This window comes from Dermacentor variabilis, chromosome 7 (assembly GCF_050947875.1).
Source record: "Dermacentor variabilis isolate Ectoservices chromosome 7, ASM5094787v1, whole genome shotgun sequence".
NCBI lineage: Eukaryota > Metazoa > Arthropoda > Arachnida > Ixodida > Ixodidae > Dermacentor > Dermacentor variabilis.
In genome coordinates, this window is record NC_134574.1 from 152,076,646 (window position 1) to 152,096,366 (window position 19,721).

Genomic DNA, 19,721 nt, shown 5'->3' on the forward strand with positions numbered 1-19,721 from the left:
CGGATGGTCGTTCAACCCGCTCTCCTTTATTCGCAGGGTCAGATCTACGCCATGGGAGGTTTTGATGGACGTGTGCGCACAAACACGGTGGAGCGGTACGACGTCAAGGCAAACCAGTGGTCCATGGTGGCTAACATGAACGTCGTCCGCAGTGACGCCAGCGCTGCGGCAGCTGGAGGGCGAATCTACATGTGAGGTCGTTTTCGGATCCATTCTATTCCGAATCGCTTTTTTGGAGAGTGAATATAGCGGCTTGTATACATGTCTGCGGCTGTAGGCTGAAATTTCTTGATCGACTTGATCGGCTAAAAATGTGTGGGGTCTCAACCGTGCTCTTGGGACAAAGGAACGACAAAAGAGTAGTGCGAACAATTCAGAGGGCACTTATTTGCCTTTAATACACTAATGCTTTTTGTGAATGCCTGATAGCCAAATTACTACCCATAGAACGTGTCGATGGGGGCGCGACAATTCGAGGAAGTGTAACTCGCCGCGACCGGATAGGGAGCGAATATGTTCGCTCCCATGCGGGGCACCAACGCGTAATGATCGCGTCTATGGTCACGCGAACCGTGTCGCGTTCGAACGAAGGCGTTCGTCAATCCTGGTAGGGTCTCGCGAAACGTCTCCATGCATGCGCCAAACATCCACGTCACTCGCCGCACCCAACTCAGAGGAACAGACTAATCCCTCTTGCGCCCGATTAACCGCGCCGTTAAGTGGCATTTGCAGCACAGCACTCGCACCATCTCGAATACCAATCTGCAACCACACTGCCCATCACCAGCGCTTAGCTGCCTTGAGAAGCCGGGTTACAGGAGACACGAGTGTCATGCGGGGAAAGCAACATCGCGGACGCGTGAGAGTCGAGTGTCCCCACAGGTGATTACGACGACGGCAATGATGATGATTAATGACATCTCGCTAACCAGAAATCCTGCCACACCTGGCGAAAGCTGATCAGGTTCTGGTATTCTTAATTTAGCCTTCCCTTTCGTGCATAACGTCCGGAAATTTTACAGAGCAGCTCTGTTAAACTGTCACAGTATCCACCTACTGATAAGTGTTGCATAGTAGTTACCCTGTTCAAGAAATTGATTTCAAGCAATAGTGTGTGAATGTAAATGAATTATCCGTGAGGGCTAGGAGACGGCCGATATACTTGTGGCGCGAAAATGCATGAGGGATGGCTATGAATCACGCTGAACGGGGCTGATTAATAATTCCCAAAGATTCCAATGAGAGTGCACTTCATTATTGCAGTACCCCTCATTGCAGTGCACTGAGTTATGAAACTGGTAATGACGGCACTTCTACTCACGCAGCGTGGGTGGCTTCACGGGTCGCGAGGTCCTCGACTCCATAGAGTGCTACGACCCGTCTACCAATGTCTGGACCCGGGTGCTGACCATGTCCTCGCCCCGCAGTGGCGTCAAAGTGATCGCGCACAAGGACACACTGTACATCATGGGCGGATACAACGGCATCGCGCGGCTATCATCTGGTATGCTTCTGTTTGTTGTAACCGTTAACGCTCTGAGCGTGGTTATTTATCAGGCCTGACGATGTGCATGTCGGGCTGTCGAACGTGCTGCAATACGGTGCCGGGCAGGGCGCCTTGGTTTCCATATTGTTGCACTCCACAAATTTGGCATCAAATAAGCCTTTCCGGGCCATCAGCGATTCAGTATTCTTTATTGGCGACTATAATAAAGGGGCTATAAAACACGTTTCAATAATAATAATAATAATAATAATAATAATAATAATAATAATAATCTTTATTACAAATAATCAAATTGTACATATGATTTTGCTAGGTCTGCCGAAGCCTTCTGTGGGCTTGTATGGCATAATAATAATAATAATAATAATAATAATAATAATAATAATAATAATAATAATAATAATAATAATAAATATTATTATTTATGCGCCACAAGAACAAATACATAGTAAGCGGGCCTGTCGAAGCCTAAATGGCTTGTGTGACTAGGCCCGGCAGCGCCGGCAACAGCGATGAGGTCAGCGTATGCACATACAGTGGTTACCTTAGTGCCCAAAAAAACATTGTGCAAACAAAAGGAAAAATAAACACATGTTATTACAATGTAGCGTGAACATATTTTCCCGCTTATATATATAAAAAACAAAAATTAAATACATGTTATTCCCACGTAGTGAACATCTTTTTCATGCTTATACAGAACAAAAAACTAATTTAAAACAAGTTATGGTAACGTAGTGAGCATTTTTGTAAACTCGTACAGATATACAAGTTAAGACAACCAAATTACTTCAAATAAACACATACCCATATATAAAATAACTCAAATGGAAGATGACATTTTATTTGAAACCTTTTTTGACTGAACCGAGCAAAATTCGTCAGGTAGTCTATAAAGATTTTTGGCACATAGACATAACGTCGTGCCTCTCCCTACCTAGTTGATGAACGAGGAACATTGAAACGAATGTTGCCCCTCAAAAGTCTAGGGGCTACATATTTCTCTCTAAATTGATCGTTCCAAAAATGACGAAGAACAACAGTTTGCTTAAATAACGACTGAAATGAAAGAAAACCTAACGCTGAAAATGAATCTGGTCACAGCCATAGCCAACACTTTTCAATATATTTTTTTAGTAAACTGTCAGTTCTCGTTTGCCATCGCAATGCGCAGAAAGCGAAAACGGTGATTCCGTATCGCAATATGCTGTATGCGAGTGCGTGCACAATGGTTTTCTTTACCGATAATGGCGTGAAACCTTTTATATTAAAAAGCAACCAAGCGACACTCCTAAGTTTGCCACACGGATAGGCCAGATGATGCTGTCACGACATGCTGCTGTCAATAAATAAACCGAGATATTTCACACAGTCTACATACTGAACAGGGGTACATGTACATGAAACGCAGTGTTGGTCATGCAGGAATACTGCAATGCTTATTGCTGTGGTCTTTAAGGGATTTCTAAAACATATTAACTGTGTCTTCCTGATATTTACATTAATACACTTTTTGGCAAACCAGTGCATTACACTGTGTATTGTATTTTGCAGGGCGCCCACAGCCTTTTCATTATTTATATGCTTTGTTAATGTTACCGTATCGTAAGCATACTGATAGATAGTGCCTTTAGAAATCACTAGAGGAAGATCGTTTACGAATATGTTAAATAAAAGAGGTGATAAAATCAAACCCTGGGAAAGCCCAGCTGTAAGCCATTGCTTGCTACTGACGGTTTCCTTGTCGGCCTTAACTATCTGTGACCTACCACACATGTAGTTTCGCAGTACGTTGTGGAATGGTCCTCCATCAATCCCATTAAAGTTAATTTCTCTAGTAGAATGTTATAATTCACTCTATCAAAAGCTTTTTCTGTCTTGAAACAGCACACTGGTGAATAAGTTGCTTTCAAATGCAGAATATATACTTCATCTGAGAATTCTTCTAATAGGACTGTGGTACCTCGATTCGCAACGAAACCAAACTGCCTGGGCGATAAAAACGAAAACTTCATTAAGAAAGACGTCATGCATTCGTAAAGGAATTTTTCTAGCATCTGGGAAAGTACCGGCATAATTGAGTTTGGTCTATAGTTTTCAACCTTATCTTTCCTGCCTCCCTTGTGTAGTGGCTTAACTATAGCCGTTTTTAGAGTCTCGGGAATTACTGCAGTTTCTAAAAAGCCATTAATTAAAGAAAGCAAGATGTTCGCAAGCACATCGAAGCACCTTCGCAGAGTGCCTATTGATATGCCATCTATTCCTGGTGGTTTATTTTGCCGAAAACTAAAGAATCCTTTTCAGGTCAGGCGTTGATAAGCTAGGCAAAAAAGCGGACGCCGACACAGATTCCTTCAACGTACAATGATTTTCCTGTTGGGATAAAGCGTTTTCAGAAAAACGCGAGAGAAAAACGGTTGACTGTTTTAACTACCATTGTTTTGTCATCTAGAAATGAGTCAATGGGATTAGAAAGCACGTCACTTTCTCTCCTAAGATTATTTATTATAAACCACGTTTTCGCGGGATTTCTGCGCGATCGGTTGACTTTATTAAAAAAATACATTCTCTTCGCTGTTCGCAAAGGCCCGGCTACCCTGTTTCTTGTCATTTTATAGTCAGCTTTTAATCTCTCATTTTTAGGAGAACGTTTGCAGCGCTTTCACAGCCAAAATCCCTAAAAGATATGGCACGCATAATATCGGCATTAAGCCAGCTAACATTATTTCTGCATTTTTTCATAACAGTATATGTGCTTAGTCTCTCAAAGTGTTTAAGTTGAGAGCAGAACTTTTCGTATACCTTATCGGGTGCACTGCCATCAATGAGCAAAGACCAGGCAAAATTAGTGATGTGTTGGTCGAACCTTTTTGTATTTTCAATTTTCAATTTTATTTCTTTTTGTGTTCCCAACCGATTGATGTTCTACAGACAGAGAAGGCTCCGAAGGGCGACAGGCCACAAAGTAGTGGTCAGCTAACCTCTGATTTATGACGCAAGCAACCACAGAATAGTCCGATGCGCTCACCACAATGTGGCATATGCAGGAAGCTACTACTTATTTAAGCACTCTTCTCTAGTCGGATAACTTATGATGGATTCCAAACAATAAGAAGACAAAATGGATAAGTAATCGGAAACAGTAGTTGACGTGACGCATTGCGTATCTATGTTCAAATTACCAGATAAGCATAACTGCACAGCTGTGCCCCATTTGCCCAGTATTTGATCGAGCTCTGCCAAGAATCGCCTCACACTGTTACATGGTATACGATATATCGAAAGGAGGATTAGATCTGCATTAGAAATATTTATTTTTATGGCCAGGCATTCCGCATGAACGAATGTAATATCTATTCCAGACGTCACATACATGTCACGAACAAAAATCGCTAAACCACCTCCACGACGTCGTGGCAGGGTCACGAAATGTGAACGATAACCAGACAGCGTAAACATATCGGCACCGACTTGTGGTATATTTATCTCAGTGAGAACAAAAGCGTCAACGTAATTGCTAGCCGCTTCCGCTATCTCTTTAAATTCATTCCAGTACTTTCGTAGGCCTCTTATGTTTACGCTGACGAAACTAAAATTATGTTGTGACCTCAGGCCAAACGTATTTTTGAAACTTCTAAAATCAGGAACCACACAGAAACTAGACGCCATGCTGCTTATACAATCCTAGCAATATCAGCTGGTCTGATTAATCGGATCAAAGGTGCACCTTCGTCCTTCATTACAAAAATCTTACCGCCTTTTACCCAGGTAAACTTGTACCCGTTCTCCTTAGACACGTTTCTTGCACGCCAAAAGAAACTACGATTTGCCTTTGTCAAGTTATCGTTGAAAAACAATTTGGGTAGAGAACCATTCTGGTGTGATCGCCGCAGCTTTCCTCGTGAATCAAACCAAACTTATCTCGCTGCTACAGAAGTGAACCGTATCAGGACTGTCGGGATTGTTTTACGTTCACTAGGCAAAAGGTGCACCGCTTCTACATCAGTGCTTGAAAAGTTCGTTAGCTCTAGCTTAATGGCTACCTCTTATAAAACATGCCTTAGGTTTTCATTTTGTTCCAGTGGAAGGCCTTCAATTTCCAAGATGTACTTTCTATTGTACTGTTCGTTTTCATTCTGTACATCTTGCAGAAGCTCAAGCTATGTCGCTTGGGCCTTGACCACTTCATTCAAACGCACAATTTCCTCTTCCTGGGCCTTTTCGCGCGCTGTGTTAGCTTTCATCTCCTCCAGTACTGAGTCATACTGTTTCAACACAAATGAGACTGATTCCTCAAGGTCTTTAACAGTCATTGAAAGCTTAGTAAACTCAGTTTTCAGCAGAACCAGGGAATCCACTTTTGCATGCAGAGTTAACAAAGAAGCAATACTGTCTTTTACTTCCCTGAGCTCAGAAGCCAAGGATGGCTCTACAGAACTGCCGTTCCCTGTCTGGCTACACTCCAACTGCGATGCTGAAGCGTCTCGTTGCCTGCCAGCCCGACAGGTTTTGTAGACCCACGTTTCTCGCTTAGCTTTGTTCTTGGTCGCAAAATTACTAGGCGTGAACAAGGTTGACCCAAATGGTAGCGATGTTTACATTGAGCGCAAGATATAAGATGACCATCATCAGTTGACGCACTGTGACAAGCAATGCACTCTTCAAATACCACGATAAAAAAAACGAGGTACTTTGACGAACTCTACGAGTCAGTCCGGCGGAGAAAGGTGAAAACCTAACCTAACAAGAACAAACGATTATGACAGGTTCACACGCTCCGCCGGACTGCAGCCGATCGTGGAGGAACGCTTATTAATAATAATAATAATAATAATAATAATAATAATAATAATAATAATAATAATAATAATAATAATAATAATAATAATAATAATAATAATAATAATAATAATAATCCTGTACTATGACATGCCTCACAGTGAGATCGTGGTATGGCTCGGGAAACACCAGAATTTAGGAAAGAAATGACATTTTATGAAGCTGCATAACTCTGCTTGAAATTCTACTTTAGGGCGCCTAAAAAAAAAACGAATCATCTAGCCTCTATTCACAAATGACGCTACTGTGAGAGTTGAAAATTAGTGCTCTCAACGTGGTAGTGCGCTCGGAGAGCGCTTGTTATACCAGAGAAGGCTATTGGTTGCTGCCAGCTATCACGTCATAGTGAGAGGAGAGAGCGCAGAGTGGCGCCGATTGGCTAGCGCTGGTGATGTTGGGACGTGGAATTTCCGGAAAGAGTACTGCAGGATATTGTGGGCGGCCTCGCCTCCTTTATTTTGTTTTTTTTTTTTGCACCTTCTCTAATATAACGAGCCCCCTTTGACGATGGAAGCGCCAATGCAGCTTGTCATGCAGCGAGTTATGTAGCGAATTATGTATCTTGATAGAAGTCTTCCATGGTTTCCTAAGCTCTGTCGTTTTACGCGCCAAACCACGATCTCATTATGAGGCAAGCCGTACTGTAAGATTCGAGATCAGTTTGGACCAACAGGGCTTCCTTAACGTGCTCGCTATGCAGGGTACGCGGATGCTTTAACGGGATTTCATCCCGCGAGCTCGTGCTTTGTAGCGCAACGCCACTAAGCCACCGAGGTGTATTGTTCTCCTTAGTAAAGACCAATCTTGGTAACTGAATCCAATATAGGAATAATAACAGCCTCTATCAATATTGTTACGGTTAATGTTAAACCGGCTTTATTCAAGGGACGAGATGGATGGTAAAGTCAAGATGGCGTCCTGAGGCTGCACCAGCTCACTTCTTCTTCCTCTTCTTCTCGCCCGGCTCATGCCGTAGCAATCCCCGGTTGCCAGACGAAGCCCGCTGGGCAAGTCCAAATCACTCGGAAAGCGTAGGGTGAAACCGCTTAAGACGGGCAACATGTACTAACTGGGTCCGGCTAGACCGACGACCAGTCGACGTCAAGCGTGCCACTACGTACGTCAAGTCACTCAAGCGATCTACGATGACGAATGGGCCCGTGTACTGAGGTAAAAACTTTTCGCATAAGCCACGTTTACGTTGAGGAGTCCACAACCACACAAAGTCTCCTTTGGCGTACGAGACAGACTGGTGTCGGCTGTCATAGCGCTCTTTCGATCGGTCTTGCGATGCCACAGTACGAAGACGAGCGATACGCCGGGCTTCTTCGGCAAGACAAAGCGTCTTGGCAACAGAGTACTCGCTGTGAAAGTCAAACGGTAGTATAGTGTCAATGCAGCTTAGCGGTGAACGTGCGTAAAGGAGATAAAAAGGACTGTAATCGGTCGTCTCATGCTTTGCAGTATTATACGCATAGGTGATGAAGGGGAGTACGTCATCCCAGTCCTTGTGATCGGAAGATACGTACATGGCCAGCATGTTAGTTAGAGTTCTGTTCGTACGTTCTACAAGCCCATTTGTCTGAGGGTGATAAGGCGTTGAATGACGGAATTGCGAACTGCAGAGACGAAGCAGTTCTTCTACGGCGTCCGCAACAAACTGACGACCGCGATCGCTAATGATCACACGGGGGGGACCATGTCGAAGAATAATGAATCGAAGCAAAAACGTTGCAACGGACGCAGCTGTTGAAGATGGCACGGCCGCCGTTTCCGCGTAACGGGTCAGATGGTCGACACATACGATCACCCATCGGTTGTCGTTAGATGATCGGGGAAATGGGCCCAGAAGATCGATACCCACTTGTTCAAATGGCAGGCGAGGCGGCGGCAGAGGATGGAGAAGACCTGGCGGAGCGGTCGTAGGGCGCTTGTAGCGTTGACATTGTTCGCAACTGGCGACGTAGTGCTTGACCGTGTCCCGCATTCTGGGCCAGTAAAAACGCTCCTGTGTCCGGTTCAAAGTTCTTATGAATCCTAGATGGCCAGAGGTCACATCGTTGTGCATGGCTCTCAGTATGTCCGTTCGCAGACTCTGCGGCACCACCAGAAGGAAGCGTGCGCCTTTAACCGAATAATTTGTCTTGTAAAGCAGGCCGTCACGGACACAAAATCGACCGGTGGCTCCAGGACGCGATGCGACCACAAATAGAGGTTCCAAACCAATATCATTTTCCTGCTCTGCTTTGAAAGTCATCGAGTCTGGGAATGTAGAAGAAATGGGAGCAAAACAGTCATCAAAATTGTCTTCGTCACACTCCGTCGTCGTCAGAGGAAGGCGGGAGAGACAGTCCGCATCTGCGTGGCGACGCCCGGACTTGTAGGAAATAACGAAGTCGTACTCCTGCAGTCGAAGAGCCCAACGTGCCAGTCGTCCACTCGGGTCACGGAGATTCACCAACCAGCACAACGCGTGGTGGTCAGTAATGATAGTGAACGGGCGTCCGTAGATATAAGGTCGAAATTTGTGGACAGCGAAAACAGCTGCCAAGCATTCTTGCTCGGTCACAGTGTAATTGCGTTCCGCCTTAGTCAAAGAGCGACTAGCATAAGCCACAACGTGTTCAGCTCCTTGATGACGTTGCACAAGTACGGCGCCGATGCCGATGCCACTGGCATCAGCGTGCACTTCCGTAGGTGCGCATGCATCGAAGTGACGCAATATGGGCCCTGATGTTAGTAGAAATTTTAGCTGACGGAACGCGTCGTCGCAAGCCGATGTCCAGTTGAAAGGGACGGCTTTTTGGAGAAGACATGTTAGGGGGTACACCACGTCGGCGAATCTTGGGACGAAGCGCCGAAAATACGAGCACAGGCCCAAGAAACTCCTCAACTCCCGCACTGACTTCGGTGCTTCGAAGGAGCTGACTGCCTCAATCTTCCGTGGATCTGGCCTCACACCGTTTTTGTCGACCAGATGCCCAAGTACTAACGTCTCGGTTTCTCCAAAACGACATTTCTTGGAATTTAGGATCAAGCCGGCTTGTTTGACACAATCCAGAACAAGATTGAGACGGCTGTTATGTTCACTCAATGTGCTGCCAAAAATAACCACATCATCGAGGTAGCACAAACAAATTTCCCATTTAAGTCCTCGGAGGATAGTATCCATGAATCGTTCGAATGTTGCTGGCGCGTTACAAAGGCCGAACGGTATAACGTTAAATTCATAAAGGCCGTCTGGTGTCACGAAGGCCGTTTTCTCCTTATCGTCTGGGTGCATGGGTATCTGCCAATACCCCGATCGCAAATCCAGTGATGAAAAGTAGGCAGCGGAATGTAGACAGTCGATGACATCATCAATTCTAGGAAGCGGATACACATCCTTTTTGGTGACCGCATTCAGTTTCCTGTAATCAACGCAAAACCGCCACGATCCATCCTTCTTCTTTACTAAGATTACTGGTGCTGCCCACGGACTAGAAGACTCTTGGACAACACTTTTACGCAGCATGTCTTTCACCTGTTCAGCAATAACTGTCCTCTCTGCTGAAGAAACGCGGTAAGGCTTTTGCCGAATGGGGTGCGCAGATCCGGTGTCAATTCTGTGGCGAGCACGAGAACGCGGGAGTGAAGCCTGCTTGTCGCCTTGTGTGAAATCGAACACAGAAAGATGTGCCCACAAAACTTGTGCGAGAGCGCGGCGCTCATGTGAGGGCAGTGCCTTGTTGATCATTCGTAGGATCTGCTCTTCAGAAATGCTTCTTTGGGGATCGCTAGTATGAGACTGCTCCTCCTCGCTTAGAACTGTAATGGAGCTGTAAGTAATCTCGTCAAATTCAGCAAGCTTCATATCACGCGGGAGAACGGCAGGGACGCAAGAACAATTGAAAGCCCATAAATTGGAGGCGCCATTCACTACTCTCACGACAGAGCGTGGTACAAGTACATCTTTCTTTGCGCAGCTCGACGTAAGTGGCTGGACTTGCGCGTCAAACGATGAAAGGTCGGCAGCAGCGAATTTGACAGGGATACGTGACAGCGACCAAGGCGGTAGCAGCAAATCGTTCGAAACAACACAATAGTTTTTCACCGGTAAGGATGTGTCGGCAAGGGTGGCGAGAAGCGCGCTATTCAAAGTAATTTCGCCTGTGCCACAGTTAACGGATGCACCACAATCCTGAAGAAAGTCAATCCCGAGAATCACATCATGAGTGCATCGCGGTAGTACGAGAAATTCTGTTTTAAGATCTTCTCCTCCGAATAAAACACTTGCAACACAAATACCAAGGGGAACTAGGCACTCTCCGCTGACACCACGAAACGTCACACCATCATTCCACGGGAACATAACTTTCCTACCCAGCCTCTCTTTGAAAGTCACACTCATGACGGAAACGGTAGCACCAGTATCCACTAATGCTGTTGCAGGTATACTATCAATTAACACACGCACTTTGTTCTTCACCATCATAATAGGCAGAGGAGTATTTCGCAGATACACAGACTTTCCGGCGACCTTACCTCCATCGGCCGCGCCGGCTAGTTTCCCGACGGCGGTGGAGACGTAGCACGTCGCCGTGGTGACGGTGAACGGCGTTGGCGACTGGTTGGGGGCGTCAGGCTGCGGTCAGAAGCTGGCGAGCCACTCCTTCTACTATACTGACGGAAGGTATTCCGAGGTGGCGCGCCTGTGGTGTTTGCAGGGTCTATCGGCCAACGGTCGTCATAACTATCACGTCCAAAATTAGGCCAAGTTGGTGGTGGGCCATATGGTGTTGTCTGTCGGCGCCGGCGACAAAAACGAGCAATGTGTCCTGAGGCGCCACAGCTGTAACATACAGGAGATGCGCGACCGACGTTGTATGCCTCGGAGTCAACCCTGGGACGCTGCGAATAATAAACGCGATCTTCCGAATTCCGATTCGTGGTGGTAGCTCGACGAGTTCGTTGATCGTGCGTCATGTCGTCGGGAAAGGTACGTCGGTGCTGTCGCAGCTGATCACCTCGACAGTCTGCAACGCCTGGCATGACAGACAATGCTGACACAGCAGATGCATGTTCTTGAGGTTGGTTGGAAGCGCAACCAAGCTGTTCGACATCCGCCCCTTTGGTGTGTCGTTCAAGTTCTTCGCGGACAATTTGCCTTATAGTTGCCGCAAGGTCAAATTGAAAGCTGTAGTTGTCGTTTTCGTCAACGCTTGCCACCGTTGTGACATTTGCTAGCCTGCCAAACTTTGGCGTGATACGGCGCAGCTTCAAGGCCTCAAATGTGCGGCAATGCTTGATGAGGTCGGCGACCGAGGCGAGACTCTCCTTTCCGATTAAATAATTGTAAACATCCTCGGCTATGCCTTTGAGAAGGTGTCCAACCTTGTCCTCTTCGGACATTCGAGGATTGACAGTCTTGCAAAGCTTCAGGATCGCCTCTATGTACGTAGTACAGGTCTCACCTGGGACTTGAGCGCGCTGAAGCAATGTCTGCTCCGCCCGCTTCCGTTTCGTGGTGGAATCGCCAAAGCACTCTGTGAGGTGAGTAACGAAGCTGTCCCACGTTGTGAACGTATCTTCATGGTTCTCGAACCACACTAGCGCCGTGTCTGTGAGGAACAGAACCACATTGTCGAGCTGAGTCGTGGAGTTCCAGCCGTTGTACTTGCTCACACGCTTGTAGTGGGTGAGCCATTCCTCCACGTCTTCGCCGAATTTTCCAGAGAAAGGGCGGGGCTCCATCTGATGCATCCAGGCGCCGGTTGTTCGCACTGGAGCTGCCAGAGAAGGCTGTTCGTCGCTGCTGTGGGACATCGGGATCTCAAGCGGTGTTGGAGGCAGTCGAGCGAGGCGTCGGCTCCGGCGTGGCACTTGCTGCAGCAGCTCCGTCGTCTTGGTCGAAGTACCCCGCACCTCCACCACAAAACTGTTACGGTTAATGTTAAACCGGCTTTATTCAAGGGACGAGATGGATGGTAAAGTCAAGATGGCGTCCTGAGGCTGCACCAGCTCACTTCTTCTTCCTCTTCTTCTCGCCCGGCTCATGCCGTAGCAATATGTATATTTAACAAAGCCCTGGTCGAATTCGTATACTATGGTAAGCGAGAAGTGAATATTTCTGTAGAGACTAAGTTGTGGCCTCCGAGGGGTTTAAATGCTGTGATCTGTGGGTGGTTTAGCGGAGAGTGCCATGAAGTGACGATGAAGCAAAAGTGCATCGGCCGAGAGTAGATAGGCTAGAGGAAAGGCTGTTTCACCGGCCTATTGGTTGCTGCCAACAATTATGTCATAGAGGGGAGAGGCGCAGAGCGGCGCCGATTGGTTAGCGCAAGCGGTAATGCGACGAGGCATCGGTGAAAAGGTGGATTAGGCAGCAACTCAACAGCGGAGACACCACGCTTGCACAGGTTCCAGCAGTGCGTTGCATGTGCGTGATTTTTGTAACTCTGTGTGTCCTGAAAGGTAAAAGAAAGTCGGTGTCAGCAAGATAAAAGCATTCTGACTTGTTCTTGCGACTTTTAATTCACGCTTTTCAGTGGAGCAACTCGACGTGAGGAAATCTCGCTTCTTAGAGTTGCCCAGTATGCCCCACGCAAAGAGCAACTTTGCCGCCGTCGTGCTGGAAGGATCTATCTACACCGTTGGAGGATTCAATGGTAAGGAAGGTGAACGGCGTTCCCAACTAATTATTAACAATATTGACCCAATAGGCCGTACCAGAAATTCTTTGTTGTTCCCACTTAAGCCTCAAGAAGTCTGTATTACGGCGTCTCTGCAACCCGCCGTGGTTGCTCAGTGGCTATGGTGTTGGGCTGCTGAGCACGAGGTCGCGGGATCGAATCCCGGCCATGGCGGCCGCATTTCGATGGGGGCGAAATGCGAAAACACCCGTGTGCTTAGATTTAGGTGCACGTTAAAGAACCCCAGGTGGTCAAAATTTCCGGAGTCCTCCACTACGGCGTGCCTCATAATCAGAAAGTGGTTTTGGCACGTAAAACCCCAAATATTATTATTATTATTATTACGGCGTCTCTGCATACTAGATAAAAAAGAACAGTCACGCTGTCACGCGCTGTGCTCTAAGGTCAACGTTTATTTTTAGGACGTGCAGAAAAGAATGCCTCTTGAATACGGGGTTTTCACGTGCCAGAGCCACGATCATATTCTGAGGTACGCCTTAGTGTAATCATTTTGACAATCTGGGTTGCTTTCATGGGCGCCGAATTCAAAGGGCACGAGCATTCTTGGAAAATGGGCTGAGTGGGCGAGTTTGCGTTTAGATTAACGGTTTGCGAAAGCGAAGACGGCTGGTGAACGTGCCAGCTAATGCACTGCGTCCTTTCCGTGGGTGCAACTGCCTGCAAAGGTCAGAGCACGGTCCTTCAATACTTCTGTTCAGGTCAGTAAACTTCCTCGAAAGTTTCATATATGGAGAGGATGCAGCCTCAGAGGCGCTGACGATAGTTCAGCGGCGTTATCTGCCACGCTGGGATGGCCAGGCTGTGTGATTTCACCAGGAAAAAGGTCTCTCCCCCATTTTTTTCTCTTCAGCATGTTCCGAGCTGGACATGAACCGGGAGGTTTGTTTACTGTGCGAGGCGTTTGTGCTTAAATTGTACACGGCAGTACCGTACGATAGACGTGCACCCACCCCTCTCCTCTCTCCCCCTTCCTCCTCCCCCTCCCCCCGCCCCCAAGTCGCATTCCTCGCACTAAAACTATATCAGCTATATATTTATTTACCCTATTCTAAAGTTCGTTAGTTAGCTGAGTTGGTTTAGTCAGTTATTTACATTATAGCTAAGATAATTATATAGTTAGATTAGTCAGTAGATATTTGATACTTTTGTAAGTATTTGGTTGGTTAATTAGTTAGATATTTGTTAATTAGCTATCAGTTAGTTTAAATAGTTGACCGATACAATGCCACTGGACGAAGCTGTTCTTTCGGCGTAGACAATAAGTAAGCAAGACGGGCTAAGTTAAAGTTCCCTTAAAGTTGAATTCCCAAAGTTAAATTACCTTTGAAAAAATTCTCGGGATTGCATCTGCTTTGAGCTTAGATCGCTCACGTTGCAGCGATGAAGCGATGACATTGCAGAGAATTCAGCTTCAACCCACTAGCCTGCGAAAAAATATTTCCATCTAACCCATAGATAACGCATTAACTAACGCTTGTCTGGTTTCCGTCGGACGAGGCCGACGGACATAGATTGCATGCTTGCAACGGCAAGGGGCGCTGTTGCTCGTCACGAAGGTATTATGAGACGCTTAGAAGCTTCCGGCCTTCAGCGGCTGCCTGGAGTGATGTGTCCCCCAACGTATTGTCAAAGCGCCGTCTGAGGAGGATAAGTGCAACGCTAAATGCGACATTGTGTATATATATGTGACTATGCTTCCATATGTTGCATGCAACTGCATATAGTAACTATGGACAGTTCTACTTCTGAACCATGTCAGTACCTATATTTTTCTATATTGTTTGAATTTATTCATTAATATTTGTATTATGCCACCCTGCTTGGTCGTCGGACTTCAGTGTGTTCTAATTAACTAAGATAATTTTGTAAGTCACCCTGCGAAACTGCCAGGTTTTAAAGTAGCACGGGTCAAAGGGCACATGAAACCTTCCAGGGACGCACTTTATTGAAGACAACAAAAACACGTGTATTTCCTGCGACTTCGGACTATAGTGAGACGGATAGAATGACGGACATGCGGACACAGCAGACCCACTTACGCAATCATAGCTGATATCGCGGTAAATGCAATTGTGACCAATATGCACGATACCTGATGCGTAGACGTTTGGCTCGACGCGGTTTCACGCGCGGTGCACAATGGACACGCTGTGACATGCTGAGTTGAGTGCGGTGAAAGTGAGTGCGGCGAGACGGGTTGTTTTGCAGTGCTGACCAATAGTTTACCCATTCTCAATAGCGCATCGTTTCATGTTTACGTCCCATCTTCTTCCTCACTCTCTGACAGGACTGACGACTGTGCCGCTGGTTGAGCGCTACGACATAGCCACTCAGAACTGGTACACGGCTCCAGAGATCGCCATGAACTGCAGTGCGTCCGCGGCCTGCATCGTTCACGACGTCGCCAACCCTGGTATGTGTCATGCGATGTCGCGGCAACACCCTTGTTGTGTGTGTGTGAGAAAATAATTGCGGGCTGACAATATTACGTGGGGTGTAACTGGGAAGAATTAAGAAGCCGGTAACCGAGAGTCTATAGCTATAGAGCAGCGGCGTTAAAACAAGCGGAGCGTCAACTTTCCTCGCAACGATGCAAGTGCCGTTGAAATCATGCGGGAGGAGGAGGAGGGGGAGGAGGAAGATTATTATTGCAGAAGTCGTTGCGTGGTTTATTCCCGGGTGGTTCCCTCTGACAGGGCTCCACCGGCGATCGCGGCTCGCCGGGCCTGGTCGAGGGTCGCCAGTTTGCTTCCCAGGTCCAGTTCGGAGAGTCTCGCCTCCCAATACCACGTAGTGAGTGTGTGTGCTTTGACTCGTGGCAAAATTGCGTCGCCCGGACGGTCGGTGAATTCGTGTGTTATGTGCGCGAGTGTCGCTGTCTGGTTGCTACACCGGGGACATGTCCGGGGCGTATATCTGTCTGGGGAGATTGCGTGTAGTCGAGATAGGTGTGGGTATGTGTTCGTTTGCAGGCGGCGCCAGTCCCTTGCCTGGAGTTTGAGAGCTTTGTGCGGAGGATCGTATCATGCGGGCGCCACGACAGCTACTAAAGGCGACGATGGTGTCACGATGGCCTTCGCGTCAAGGACAACGGATTGAAGGCGTCGCAAACGCGTTTTGAGGGGCAGGTGATATAGCTCACGCGCGCGGAGGGCCTGTACTTATGGTCACTATTATTTAGCTTGGTTATAACTTACGCTGCAATCATTCCCGTCATGGGATAAGTTTCGTGCGTTCACCGCGGAAGGCCAATGTCTCCTAGATAGCACAAGGCCAGCACACTTCGTTCCCTGACGTCATGCTCCTACCTTGCCCGACTGCCATATAATATAATGGGGATTCTCGCGAGTAAGCCGCGGTGATATTGAGGTCACCGCTTTTTTTCACGCCGGGCATAGCAATGGAAATTTCGCTCCAAGTAGCACGATGTCAAAAAGCACGAGTGCACAGGCCTGCTGTCTAGAAGGCGCTAAGAAGGCGACCGTCGTGTAGATGCTGCGATGGGGCGCTCGAGAATTTCGGCACTGTTCTGCCGCCAGCCTCTGCTCCTGTGGCGGCTGCGTTAGAAACGGTAGAGGTGGATGGCAGTTGTTTTCCTCTTTGATATTTGCGCTGCTCTATAGAGAATGCACATATGAGAAAATCGTACTTGGTATACCACTTATAGTGCGCCCTGCAGGCGTGCTGAGTAGCGACTTCGTTCTCGAAAGAAACGCTCTACGAAACGACAATTTCTGCCCAAATATCTTCACTGCAACGAAAACTACGTCTTGAAGCGCATAATTTCTTGAATAGAGCAAAGCTTTCAAGAAGTGTTACGCAGTTTGCTTGCGTTAGAAATCAGCGTCGATGGTGTCTGTACAATTCTTTCCTCTAATTCTGTTTCCCGTCTCAAGCACCACATACTCTTTCTTGTCTGCTTTTCTTTCCCTCTCTCATTTTTTCCCCTGTAGCCTTATGGATATAGGCCTCCACCACGTATCAGTCACGCAGCACGGAACGCCCTCTGACGACCGGCGAGAACGCCGTCGTCTTCCCAGTAACGCCAGCGCCGGAAAGAAGAATCGCCCAAGAAAGACTGCAGGAAAACATCAAAGCGAGAAAAAAAAGTGCAGCGTCATTAATAAAAAAGGAAGTGCCTTCAGTTCATTTCACAAACTGCTCGTATTAGGAAGCGAATAAAGAATTCCAGTAGAAAACATCGATTATAATAGTTAGCTTCTTTGAGCGGTGTATTAGGTTAACCACACTTAACTCGAGTGCCGACCTGCAGTACAGCGCTCATGTTACTCTGCTTGACGTCCTTGCTTTGAAGTGCGCTGCCATATTCGAGCATATACTGCATTCCACTGAAAAAAAAAATCTTGAAAAATGCGCAGAGCTGGAAAATGTTAGTTTTTTTTTTTCATTTTATTCACTTCCTTGTTTTTTTTCTTAAGCACTGCCTAAGCAGACGATGCTTGCACCTGATGGTGTCGCTATGAAGTAAAAGAATCTGTGCGCACCACGCCTGACATTTTTCGGCCATTTTCAACCTGCCGCTGACAGCCACACGCGACGGGCACTCGGGCTGGTCGTTGTCGCGCGCCCTGTTGTACCACAGAGTGACCACTCGGAGCATGTAGTAGTGCGAGCGTCTCGGAGGCGAGAGGGCTCACCAACTCGTCCTTTGGTATCCGTGGTATCTACGCTACGCAGCAGCCTGTCCTCCGATATCCTCGACGGTCATGGCCGAGGAGTCGAGCACTAGGTCATGCGTTACTTCTGACGCATGGCACCGATGAAGCATTGCTTTGTTTCGGTTTGTTTGTTTTTCAGCTTCAGTATCGAAACAGGCTATTGGCTTGACATGCGCATTCCTCTTGCCAAAATAGGTTGTTTTAACTCGACACCAAGGTTCAACAATCGGCTACGACGCCTGAACAATAAGAAATAAACGGCTGTTGAGGAAAGCCGACAAAAATTGTCTGTGACAATCACGTAAACGCTACCAATTATGCGAAAAGGCGTACCAATCTTTGCTAAAAAAGTGCGAGACAAACCTGTTTTGGAAATGACCTTTCGTCCTTGCTCCCAAGCGATCAGCCATGTTTTGGCGTGTTCTAAACCTGCGCAGCGATCCTGAAATTGTACTTAGCAATCATAATGTTGACATTCTGTCCGATTTTGAAAGTGCTTAATTACTAAACAATGCTTATTATTAAACGATGCTCATTATTAAATAACATTAAACTCTCTTCTGCGTCTGAAGATCTCGGTTTGAACAACAGGGCACCTAAAATATTTCAGCTAGCCACTCGCCCATACTATGTGCCATTTTCTCGCAATCATTATCGTCCCATCCCATTCTTCACGACTGGCGGCGGGTTAAAGTCATTTCCATATTCAAGTCAGGTGATCGCTCTTTGCCGCTCGAATATCGCGCCATCTTTTTTAACTAATACATTCTACAAACTCTTGGAACACATTTGTTACAGTGAGATCATGAACTACCTCGAGGAGCACAGTATCATATGTAAGCGACTGCACGGTTTCGGCAAAAGATATTCCTGCTCCTTGGTTTTTTACAAGATTTACGCTCAGCTCTAGATTCTGGTTTTCAAGTTGACGCTATCTCTCGAGATTATTCAAAGGCTTTCGCTCATGTTCCCCCACCACTAGCTTACATATAACTAAAAGTAACACAGCTTAACATGTCGTCCTTGGAATAAAGAATTTCTTTCGCACAGAACACAATTCATAGAGGTTAATAATAGTCTCATCTTATTTGGACGTAACATTAGGTGTCCCTCTAGGTAGTGTTCTAGGCCCATTGATTTTCTAATTTATATTACCGTAATAAGTAATACCGATCGTAAAGTGCTAGAGTATGACCTTATCAATATTAATATTTGGTGTACCACATGGTTAATGAAGTGAATGAATCCAAAACAAAGTAGGCGTCATTTAGTGAACATACCAACATCATACATGCCCCAATTGAACTTAATACATATACATATCTTGGAATTCACTTTCAGTCAGATCTAACATGACGTTATTATACGGAAGTCACCCATTCAGCTTACCGTTCACTCGGCTTTATCGAACATTCTATAAAACATGCCTCTCCCCAGAAACGCAAGCTGGGGTTCATTACTGCACTTTTCGTCCAGAAATTGGATATTCCTCCGCCATTTGGGAACCAGTTCGGGCCTACCTTACTCATATCATTAAACCCATGCAAAACGATGTTGTACGATTTATTTTTTCTGATTACTCGTGTCCTGCTAAGCATAACTGCACTAAGAGATTGCGCTGAATTAAAAAGCACCGTCGCCAAGTAGCTCGCATTGCGCTTTTTCGTAAATTTTATCATAATTCCGTTCTTTCTGACGATTTCTTTCAGTCCCCTGCAATCATATTTTCTGGCCGTGATCACCAGTGCAATGTTAAAGAGCCGATATGCCAATCTCAGCGTTTTGCGAATTCATTCATACCACGCACTATCAGCTTCTAGCAAAATTCAAGGAGCTGCTGCACACTGAGTGCTCTGTCTGACCACATTGACTGACCTAATTGATTCGTGTTCACTGTTCACGCGTTTTTCCTTTCACAGTTTCTTACACACTGAGATGTATTGTCTCACTATTCGATTCACTTGTTCTACTTGACCATTTTCTCTGTAGTCATGCGGCGAGTTC

General features: G+C 46.5%; 1 protein-coding gene across 1 annotated transcript; it reads left to right on the top strand.

Moving 5' to 3' along the window:
• Window positions 1-49: 49 nt before the first annotated feature.
• LOC142587214 (uncharacterized) lies at window positions 50-17,140 on the top strand. The gene is made up of 5 exons (XM_075698083.1): window positions 50-191; window positions 1,326-1,504; window positions 12,874-12,993; window positions 15,326-15,451; window positions 16,992-17,140. The coding sequence occupies exons 1-5, from the start codon at window positions 52-54 to the stop codon at window positions 17,003-17,005; spliced, it is 579 nt and encodes a 192-aa protein (XP_075554198.1). The 5' UTR covers window positions 50-51; the 3' UTR covers window positions 17,006-17,140.
• Window positions 17,141-19,721: the final 2,581 nt, after the last annotated feature.